Source organism: Condylostylus longicornis, unplaced genomic scaffold (genome assembly GCF_029603195.1).
Source record: "Condylostylus longicornis isolate FDR11 unplaced genomic scaffold, ASM2960319v2 ptg000072l, whole genome shotgun sequence".
NCBI classification, from domain to species: Eukaryota; Metazoa; Arthropoda; class Insecta; order Diptera; family Dolichopodidae; genus Condylostylus; species Condylostylus longicornis.
The window spans coordinates 921,016-933,170 of NW_026578040.1; the positions used below are offsets into that span (position 1 = coordinate 921,016).

Here is a 12,155-nt window from a genome sequence, read left to right on the forward strand (position 1 = left end):
AAGTAGTGCCAAGTTGCATGAAAAAACGGAATTTTTTAAGTGACCAGTCGATGTATCGACTATTTATAAACATATGATTTAAAATGGCGTGATGGTACACATACGGTTAACATGAGAAAAATTAATCTTTTCTGTTTTTATGGAAACTATTTTAAAAAAATATTGATGAAGGATTTTTAAAAATTCTAGACTTCTTCAAGGGACAAATTTTGAATTTTAATATAAGGTCTTTTACGAAGACTTAACTTAAAAAACAATTTAATCAATTTTTAATTAATTAATAATAAGCCACAAGGTTAATAATTTTTGGTGAAAAAATAATATGCTCGCGAGAAATAGCTTATTATTTTTTAATTAATTAGAAAACAATTATAACAAAATTAATTAGAAAACAATAGTGATTCACCGCGGCGAATTGTTAAAATTCATTTAGAATGGACCTATCTAAATGCCTAAAATGAATTAACTGCCCAAAATGAATTTTTTTGAAAAGATTTATAAGAAAAGAAAAAATCTTTGTAAAGAGAAAGAAGTGTACAATTTCAAATTGTTGTTCTCATTTAAAAGAACAAATGGTAGTTTCCCACTACATGTATGTACATATGTGAATATAATTTATTTAATAATTTAAACAAATATTTAAAAGTGTTAAATTTAATTCGTAATTTTAATTATATGTCGTAAATTTTAATTGTAATTCGTAAATTTCTTAAGTTTTAATGTTGGAAAGAAAACATTCGTTTTTGTTTTTTATACTAAAATCGAATGTAATAAAAGCAAAATTAATTTGTATTTGATAAAATATATCATACATACAATATTTTAAATTGGCCTTCTAATTTAAAATATTGTATATAAATTTACTTTATAAATTATAAAATTTATAAAGTAAATTTATTCAAGAGAAAAAAAAATAATGAGTTTTGTTAAAATTTTTTTTTACAGATATTTAAAATGAAAAAATATTTTGAAATATTTTTTTGTTTCTACTTTAAAAAAAAGTTTTAAGTTATCTTTCTAACAAATTACACATATTTTATAGTAGAGGCCAGATAAGAAAATAAAATAAATAGGCTCCTGCTACGAATTTGAAAATGCTCGGAGCAAAGAATGAGATAACTAGAAAAATTAGGCTTCATTGTTTTTTCAAGATGTTCCTGCCTTTAATATTTCTAATTCCTTGTACAAAATACTACAGAAACATTACCACACACACAAAATCTTTTTTCGATTTGATCTTTAAAGATACTAGAATTAATGCCAAATTTATTAGCAATCGGGATCAACTGGCTACACTTTTATATAATAGTGATCATAGGGCAGTACTGGTTCCATTCACAATAGAGAGACAGATGCAATTGAAAAAAGAGTTGCCCATTGATTGTCAGTTTTTCCATAATAAAAATAACTGGGAGAAATTTAAAAAATTTCCACAAAAATTTTGAAAGCGATTATAGAAATACAAATAAAATAAATGACAGGCGTAGTTTAAAAATAAATAAAATCTTTTAAACCTAAATCCAATTATTTAAAAAACAATAAATAAGACAGTACCAAAGATAAATAAGTGGTAATCAAATGAAAAAATACTACTCAAAGAAACCCCAAATTTTGTTTAACGAAAAAAATAGTCTTATAAACAATAAACACAAAATCTATAACCAGAAACTGGATTTCTTTTCTCAAGAACTTTAATTATTTAAAAGCCATCTGAATATTGTTGTTTCCATTGTTGGAGAAATAGACTAAAAAGAATAATTCCTGGAAACACAAATAAGTATGTTTATGGAAGTAAAAAAATGATTTATAAAATGAACGACAACAATATAAAAGAGTCTATATATCGATGTTGGTAATGTAAAGCCTCCGCTCCAAATTCAGCTGAACTTCAACCTAACTTTATAATGGGCTGGGTTCGTACGTAAATAATCTCATTTATGTTTTTTTATAGCAAAATTTAGTGTCATATATGCATACATATCTATCAGGCCACCAAGCTCAGACAAACTCAAAAATAAATTCGAAATTTATGTAGAGTTTAAATAAAAGGGGTGTCGCTAATCACATATTTGTCTGAAGGAAATTGATGAATAATATGTTTTGCTCTACTGATTCTACATACATATGTATGTATGTATGTTTTTTAATTTGAAATATAAAAACCGATTGGTAAATTTCATCTGAAGAACGTATTAAGAAAAAATTCGAATTTTTCAAAGCAAAAAAAAAATTACTAAATAAAATGAAAAACCAGACTAAATGAACTGAGAGTCACAAAGAATATTTAAAAATTTCACAAAAAAAAATAAAGCAAAATTTTGTAAAATAATTTCATAGACATGTACATACATAGATATGTATATATATATGGCATTAGCAAAAACGTATAAAAGAAATTATTTAAATCAAAATAATTTTCAGACCCGAATTACTAATAAAGTTAATCTGTTTGGGAGTAACTATTTCTACAACATCGGTGAAATCACCCAAAAACTTAAAACTTATTTGAAGCAGAAGTTTATTGGAAGCAGAATAAAAGAATACAGGTGGTATGACACTAGGTTCATTTCAACCAATATGCCAATCCATACACAAAAAGAATTAAACGCTGCATCAAAAAAATTATTTATTTTAAATACAGAGAACCTGGTATATTTTTATTTGGTATATTTTATTACTCAAAATAAATTTTATATGTCAATTGATTAAGGGACAACATATCATATAGAAAAGCAGTCTAATTTGTATTTCAAGCCACCTCAACGAAAATTTAAATATCAATTTCGCTTTGAATTAATGGAGAATTTATAAGTGTTAGAAAATAAGGCAAATTAATATTTCTTCGATATTGTAAATGGACAAGAAAAAGTGGAACACTAGAAATTTTTTTAGCGGTACTCTCATCCCGTCAAAATCTATTATCTGTAAGTCAAATAGATAATAATAGGTGGCAGAGAAGTTTTTGAGAATGGTCAAGTGAAAATTTTTATAAAACATGAAATTAAGCTGTTGTAAATAAAATAAAATTTTGAAATGGTTTATACTGCTTTGACTTAAATATTCATCGGGTTTCTGCAAATTTATAATTAGACGCAAAATGACATTTGACATTGAATTTGACTATTTGGAACTTTACACATACAATATTTTAAGTCATGTATTCAGTCATCAAGACTCCATTCTAAGAGTGGTTTGGAAGTAAACCATTTGTATCAAAATTAAGTAACTTTAGATGGGATGCTTAAATTTTTACACAAAATTAAAAACAAAAAAATTAAGATAACAAGACTTTTAAATGTATGACTATCGGTTATTTAACAATTGGTTATCGATTGTGGGTAATAACGTCAGATATGTAGTTAAAGAGTCACTACATGTAGAAAGAGTCACTACAAACCAAATTAACACTTACATACGAACACTTCAATTATTCCTAAAGTAAACTGCAGCACCGGTAGACTCGTCACCTACCTAGTAAACTCAATGACGGAAGAAACTGATTCATGGTTATGTACAATGACGTGCACCAGCCCGATATTGTCGCCATTGAACGGAGTGGCAGGTTAAAAATGGTGGGATAGGCAAAAAGTATAAGTATACAAATGACATACCATATTGAAACAAATACATATATTTTTAGCCATTCTAGTTTATCATGCCATTGCGCTTCTATCTAGTAATCTAAGGTTTTTAAAGTAACAGGCTTCATTGATGTACTATGTTCTCTTGGTGTAGGTAAATTCAGGCACTCTCTTTCCTTCAGCTTGTTATCCCCATATTATTCTTCATCAAGACATTTTCCCTTTTTCTATTAGTCAACTCACGAGATGCCAACTTCGAACAAATTTTTTTTTCAAGTCAAAAAGCTTAAGGTCCCTATCACTTGGCGGCATCAGCTATGATTTTAAAAATTAGTAAAATGTAGTGCAGTTTGTGTGAAGTATTAGTGATAAATAAAAAATAAAGAAATATGTTCTGTAAATGTTGTATGCCATATTTTATGGACTACACATTACCGAAACACAAATTTTCCAGCCTTAGAAAAAACATTGAATTTTTTAATAAATCGAAGTCTATGATCCCAGGAATATCTGAATTTTGTACAATTTTAAACATACATCATGTATATTTATATAGGAACGTATTTAAATAAAATGATACAAATGAATTAATACATTTGTATGTTATATATGTATGTATACCTTTGTATATCTATATTTTATATTGCATACTTTATACACTTATGAATTCGTTTTTATCACAAAAAAATCAAAAGCAAAACTTAATAACAATAGTAACAAAAACTACTTTCTGAGATCATATATAGAATTTTCAGATTAAGGCAAACCTTTTACATATAAACGAAGCCCTTTCCAAAATATGCGAAGCCTTTTCCAAATTAAATGAAACTTATTCCAAAAAAAAAACTTTTTCGAATTATGTATGTATGTATGTGAATGGAATGAAGGGTTTCATTTATTTTGAAAAAGATTTCGTTAATTTTGGAAATGACTCCGTTTATTTTGTAAAAGTTTTCGGTTAATCTGGAAAAAATTTCCTTAATCTGAAAATAAGACATATGATATCTGAAAATAACATATGAGCGTTATAAATTTTTTTCTTTTTCTTCATATTTTGAAAAAGCGTCGTAACTACAAATCGGCGTATATCAGGTGCGTCGTAAATGGAGGACCTGCTGTAATCGAGTCAAAAATTATTTTCAAAAGTGATAAACAAGCTAAAGGTAATAAGTAAAATTAAGTGTGATATAAGTATATAAATTAAGAAAGTAAACGCAAAAACAAAAATTTGGACTTTAACCAAAAATTTATCATATACTTCTCTCAATTTTATTTTAATATTAAATAAAATGTTCAGATATAAAGACCAAAGACCGTAGGTTCAGTATCGATGAGAAAATATTAGCTGTATCGATAATGAAGCAAAGTTCGAAATGTCACAGATTTTTAAGGAAATATTTCAATTACTGTCAAGTTTGTTAAGCAAAATGCTAGAAAAAATAAAAATTAAACCTGCATTTTATTAAGACCTTTTTGAATACCTTCAGGATATTTTCGGAAAAGTCAACGCCAACCTATGAAATATGTAGCTTAATTTTTAATGAAATAAGTCTTTTACCTCGTGTTGATAAAAGCGCAAAAGAAGAATAAAGTTATTGGGTTTGAAAATTTTGCAAGCAATGAAAGAAGTGAAAAACTCGCTATTGTTTTTATACTTCGTGGTATAGTAAAGTAGTGGAGAACAGCCAATACTTTATTATCTGGTTTCGTTTAGATGTTTATCCTTAAATATATTTTTAAACTGGCAGCAAAATAACGTTGCAACTATTATATACATACTTATATAAAGTTTCGGATAACATAATAAATAATCCCAAAGTTTTTTTGAAGTTCATAAACCATAAGACGAAATATGATAGTTATCCAACCTTTTTGAAATTCGGCAGGAATGCAAATAATAATTTCCAAACTACTTTCGAATTTTTTCGTAACTTTTTTGCCGAATCTTACTACTTTTCATCTTTTTAAATAAATGTTGACGATTTTCGGCACTTAAAATTATCTTTACAAATTTTGTCACAAACTCTTCTGGGTTGAAAAATATTCCTCCAATTTGGGATCTAGTCTGAGATTATTTTAAGCAGGTGCTGCTCTTCTCTGGCGTACACCTTAACTTTAATTTTTATTAAGTCTGATTCCTCGGGAATTTTTCCTTCCGTGCGGAAGGAAGCTTTTATTAGACCAATTTATAAGAAAAAAAATAAAAATGATGTGAGAAATTACCGTCCTATTGCTAAATCACCCGCAATTCTTTAGGTTTTTGAGTAGATGATATATGACAATTTTTATTACCATTGTATGCCATTAATTTTCAGTGGATGTCAGTATGGCTTCTTGAGAAAGAAATCCACGGTGATGAGCCTGGTGGAAGCCATGACAGTTTTCTCAAATAATATGGAAAATAGCTATCAGACGATCGTACTTTACACAAACTTTAGAAAAGCCTTTGACATTTTTCCACATGATGTAGTTATTTCGAAATTGAAACTTTTAGGATTCCCTGACAAGTACTTAGCCTGAGTAAAGTCATACCTAACTGGTAGGAGTCCTCTTTCGTTCAGCAATTTCTTCACCTCTTTCGGCAAATTTTGGTGTCCCCTAAGGTAGCCACTTCGGTCTACTGCTGTTCATAATTTCAGTCAATAATGTTGTTTCCATGTTGACTCACAGTGACGTATTAATATATGCTGATGACATGAACATTTTCAAAAAAATAGGCTCTGCAAATGATTCAATCGCGAGTAGGTCTTGGGGATGTAGCCCTTTTATCATGAGGTGGATGTATACCATGATTGTAGTGCCGCTTTTAACATACGGGGCATGGGGAAAAAGAACCTCGCTCGAAAGTACAAGGAGGAACTTTGAGAATACGGAAATACACGCTAAAGAAAGGTGCGCAAAAATAAACCTGGATCAGTCAGGCTGCCATAAGGACTCTGGATTCTTCCCAGGTGAAGGACTGTCTCGGAAAATTCAACCGGTTGGGTCAGGACAAACGAGTCACGTCGTGCTTGGTACAAAGACACCTTGACATAGAAGGAAACGAGGAAGTAGATCTGTTAGGTCGCGGTGCAACATCGCCCCTTTCTGCAATCTACAATCTTCAAGATGATTTTAACCGCTTTTACGAGTGGTGTTTAAGTAATAACCTAAAAATTAATGTGAATAAATGTGCACAAGTGTGCTGCTCTAGGGAAAGACGGCCATTTTTAACAAACTATAATTTAAATGGCCAAACTCTTAGTCGAATCGATTCAATTATGGATTATGGATAGGTGTTTGCTTCGATAGCAAGTTATCATTCAAAAACCACTACAACCATATCATATGCAAATCAAGTTCAATGTTGGTTTTCATTAAACGCTGGTCAAAGGAGTTTAATGATCCTTATGTCTTGGAATCGCTCTACTCGTACCTTGTCCGTCCTCATCTTGAATATGCTTTGTAAGTATGGTCACAACTATAATAATATACATATGAAATACAGACTTAAATTAATATTGACTTACCCATACAAGGCAAAAGAGTAATGTCGCGGATGTGTTATTCATTTTTCAGCTTATGAAAACTGACTTAATTTCTCCCAACATTTTAAATAAAATTGTTACCAACTCTAACTTTAGGTCACGTTCCCCTGATCTTTTCTTGGTTCCTTTTCATAGGCCTAATTATGGGAAAGATGAACCTACCTGTCAGTAGAATGCTGCGTCGATGAAACAAACACAGACTTGACTTTTCACTGACGAGTCAATAATGATGTTAAAGTCAATAATTATTTCTTATAGTCCAAAAAAGATGTATATATACTTATATATACATGTGTTTTTTAATTTTAATTTTTGTAAAGTGTTTAAGCTCAACATGAATAAATAAATAAATTAACTATTTCATCAAATGTCTACAACATAATTAATGCTTCTCAGAAATGTGGATTGAGCATTATGTCGACAGTTGAAACATATAAAAATTGAAAAGCAAGCATACGTAACATAATTAAAGAGTTCAATATATTCACAAAACGATATATCTGTTGCAAAAAATTCCTTTTTATGAAAATTTCCTCAAATTTGCCCGAGTACGTGCTATGTAGAAAATTTCAACGTGGGATTTACCCTAATACAGTGTTTATAAGTAATTTTATTTTAATAAACAGATATTTTACAAAAAATATATCAAATTTTTTATTTTATACATAATATTTTTTATACATTAAAATAAGAGGTTAAATCACTTTTTTTATTTTTGTGAAATTTGCTCTATTCATGGTGAAGAAATTATTTCTTTATTTGTTAATTTAATTTCTAAGTTATTTGTTGTTTTTAATACATAACTATAAATAAATTACTTGCTGGAAAAGTTACATATTTTATATCAAGAGGCAATATACAAAAAATGCTGTAAATTACTATAATAAGCTTTACAAACACGATAAATAAAACTAAAAATTAATTGTAAATGTTCTAAATAAAAATTAAAATTATTAAAATTTTTTTTTAACAAAAGTAAAGTACAATATAAATAAATATTAAAAGCGGCATCAATATTTATTTTTTGAACTAGCATTAGTTCAAGTCCTTACCACCAATGAAATACAGCCTGTTGAAAAAAAGGTATCAGATTTTTTTTGTATATAACTGAATGCTTATAAGTTCGGAATCATGCCACATACGGAACCATAGAAAAACCAACGATTGATTGCTCTTAATTTTCAGTTTTACAATCCATTTTGGTTTGAACTATAGTTTTTGAGATGAATCAGAATTTTTATTTTTTTATTGTTTTTTTTCGATGCACTACAATAAGATATAAAATTTAAGCGATATAACATTTTCCTTTATCTCTCATAGTTTTGAGAGTAAAACGTGCTAAATTTTTTTAATGCATATTTCATACATTTGAATGAAATGATATTAAAATTATTTAGAAGTACCGTGATCCTGCCTTATCTCACCTCATTTCGGCAACAGGTTGTAGCTTATGTACCTGTTTTACTTATACTGCAAAGTTGTTTTTCTTATACAGTTTACCTGCTCAACTTCAGTCATTTTACAACCAGTTCGTGTTTCTTTCTTTTTTTTTATTTGGTCACTACATATCGTCCCCCTTTTTTACAAACCAGATTTGGAGTTGCGAAATTTCTGTTTTGTTTTTTGAATGCAAGATTTTTGAGCTGAGCCTAAGAATTTATTAAATGAAGACAATTTTTTGTTGTTGCTTGTTTATTATTTATTTGTCGAATTTTAAACATTACACTTCATATTAGAAGCAACAAAGCGCCAATTTTGAAAGGATAATCAACAAATATCACTTTAACCAAATATAAATCGGAAGTTATTTAGTTACTGCTCTATTAATGTACGCTAATAACTCTATTAGCGTACATTTGAATAAAAAAAAATCTAAACCCGTTTTTTAGCACTTTTCCAAAAAATTTTTGAAAAAAATGTCCTCACTAGTTTCACTGTGTCCTTCCGTTGACATATTTACTAAACTTCTACAAGCTTTTTCAAATTACTATAACGCAAAAAGCTAACAGTAAATTCCGTGCCATTAAAAAATATAACTATTTTTCTTAAATCACGCAATTAATCCTTAAAATCGAGCATTATGTTAGCATCCTTCTAACTCTTATTTTTGCTTTATTTCAAAGACTGCATAAATCAAAAACTAAATATTTGAAAGACTGAAATATTTCCGTATATGAATAAAAGTAATTTTAATAATGTAGAAGGCCTAAGCGGTATTGTTCATAAAATAATGCAGAAGGCCTAAGCGGTATTGCTCATAAAACTATTCTATAGAGAATTATAAAACTTTGAGCATAAGTAAAATATATATTGGATATTTCTCATTCATAATCGTATACCAAAAATTTGTCAAATGTTGAATAATAATATTAAAAATTAAATTTGTTTTCGTGAATACCAAAATGTACAATCATTGACACCATGTACTTCTGACATTGCTTAACGGTAAAATTATTGACACCCAAATATAGCTATTGATATGGTATAAATGTAAAATTATTGACGTACTTCTTTACAATTTTTAGGACATTAGTAATCTTATAGTTAAGATACCTAGAAAAATGTAAATTTGGTTCTTAGTATAGTTTCGCTTTGTGCTACCTGAATTCCAAAAACAGCTCTCTAGCTAGTTTCGGTAACAATCAGAACCCAAATATCACATTTCAAGACATTACATCAATTCGTTCCGTAGATATGGCAAAAAATGTAAAATCGGCTCTCAGATCAGTTTCCGAGGTCCTGATCCTTCCAAAAAATTTATATGTTCATTGTTTTAATACGAATAATATAAATATTAAATTTCAATGAAATCAATTGATTATTTTTCTTTATATACGGAAAAATGTATATTTGGCCCGTAGTAAACATCAGTTGCTGACATCTGATTTTTTCCAAAAGTTAGTTCCACGTACTGTCGAATGAAGTTTATATATGAAATTTCAAGTAAATCGGTTGAATATCTTCTTTAAAATGGTCAAAAATGTAAAACAGGCCCGCTAAAAAGTGCAGTTCCGGAGGCCTGATATATATATCTGATATATCTTGACCAATCCGTGCCATAGTCGAAGTAAACTTACATATTTCAACAAAATCGGTTCAGCCGAACTTAAGATACACGCGTGTACACACAGACAAACAGACCGGTAGACCGAAAGGTTGCTAAAAATAGTTTATTTACACTTCCCTACCATGGAAAAGCACGTTCTCACCGAAAACTCGATATGCAAAATTTGTTGCCATCACATGACCTACCTGTATACACAATGTGGTCCGTAAAAATAATTATATTTGAAAACCGATTCGTATGTTTTAAGCTATTTTATCCAACCAAGTCACCCCACGTCAATAATAGAAATTTATCGAAAATTTGATCAATTATTGACACCCCCATTTTACAATCGTTAAATATTTTTTTTTATTTTGCTTATACATATAAATATATAAAATTAAACGTCCATTCATTCCAAAAGTGCAACAACCATATTAAAAACATCGCTAAATTTACATATTGAAATTCTTAATGATTTTCACTATTTTTTTGCATAAAATAAATTTTGTAATATTCCTTTTTTATTCTTTAAAATAAGAAGGCTACAATTTAAATAAAAGTTATTAACTAATAAACAAATAATGAAGAAAGCGTCAAATAATTAGAATCTATAATTAATTGATGTGATTAATAATTTTAAATTCTTGAAAAGCGCTATAACAATTTCGGTGTCAATAATTGTATCGAATTTTGAGAGTGTCAATGAAGGGACAAAGGCTACATTACAAACCATTGGTTTGACCCAACTTAATTTAACAATAAAAATACAAAAAAAAAACAATTTTCTAATTTTTCTTTTATTAAAGATCGATATGTTGAAACAGTTTTGTTTTGGGTAGCAGAGTTGTAGATTTGGAAAATGCTTGTAGTTTCCTTCTATGTTCCAAATTTTCATCTTTGATTTTTGAACTTTGGAGCTTGTTTATTTTAATTGAAATTTTGTTACAATCTAGAATATTATCACAGTTTTTACTAAAGTTACTATCAAGAGTTTTAAATAAGTTTTCTTTCTTCTGTTTATATTTATATATGATAGGTAGTGTCCGGCTCAAATTTCCATATAAAAATGTGTTATATACATCGACTGGATCAATTTGCCAGAATTTATGGAATGATACTGGAGTTTCAATTTTTAAAATTTCGGTTGGGTAATCAATTGGTCTAGCCTAAGTAAAGAAAAAAAATTTTTTTACGTTGTTTTTATAATAAAACATTTTAAAAATGAAGATATAGTTTTTAGAACTGATAATACCTGATGAAATTTCGAAGAATGAATTGGAATTATACCAAGATTTTTTAAGCATGTTCCAATTATCATATCATCAGGTGAGGAATCTTGCGGGCAAGTGCAGTATTCTATAATAATACGAGCTGTTGGAATATTAAAGACAATACCCCCGCCCCCCGTAATATAATTAAACCCATCTTTAGCATGTATTCTATAACCATAACGTTCTCCCAAATAAACATATTTTACAGATTTATAACATCCCAGAATATCACAGATTGCGGAAATGCTTTAAAGAATTAAAAATATGGAATTTCGTTTTTCGTTTGATGAAACAAAAAATTCTACCTTAACAAAGTGTCGTCATCTGATAGAACAATCCAATCGATTTTAATCTTATTTTTTTTATTCATAATATCTATTTCGTTCACAGCTATTTTAATAATTTTTAACGCTTTTGCGCAATGACCTGAATCAGTATTTGGAATTCCAGTAATTATTGTCGGAATAAACAAATCTAAAAATAGAATAATATACATGTGTATAAAGGATATCAAATCAAATATTTTTTACATAAAATTAAAATTGCATTTCATACAAAGCGAAAAAAGAGTCATACCTTGCATGTCACTAAAATATCTTTTAACGGGAGCATGTGGACCCCAGGTAGCTTCGATTATAGGAATTCTCTCCTTATGGAATTTGTGACAAGTTTTGATTGCAAAATATATTTTTTGCGGAGTTATAGCCATCTGTAATAAAAAATAACC

The 12,155-nt window shown here is 28.5% G+C and overlaps 1 protein-coding gene across 1 annotated transcript in view; it reads right to left on the bottom strand.

The window, feature by feature from the left end:
- Positions 1-10,957: 10,957 nt before the first annotated feature.
- The window catches only part of LOC129612363 (beta-1,3-glucosyltransferase), a 39,532-nt gene continuing 38,334 nt past the window's right edge, over positions 10,958-12,155 (bottom strand). Inside the window, exons 6-9 of the mRNA XM_055525920.1 lie at positions 12,005-12,137; positions 11,734-11,902; positions 11,410-11,674; positions 10,958-11,323 (exon numbers count right to left, since the gene is read on the bottom strand). Coding sequence (XP_055381895.1) covers positions 10,958-11,323; positions 11,410-11,674; positions 11,734-11,902; positions 12,005-12,137 — 933 coding nt within the window. The remainder of the gene's footprint in view (positions 11,324-11,409; positions 11,675-11,733; positions 11,903-12,004; positions 12,138-12,155) is intronic.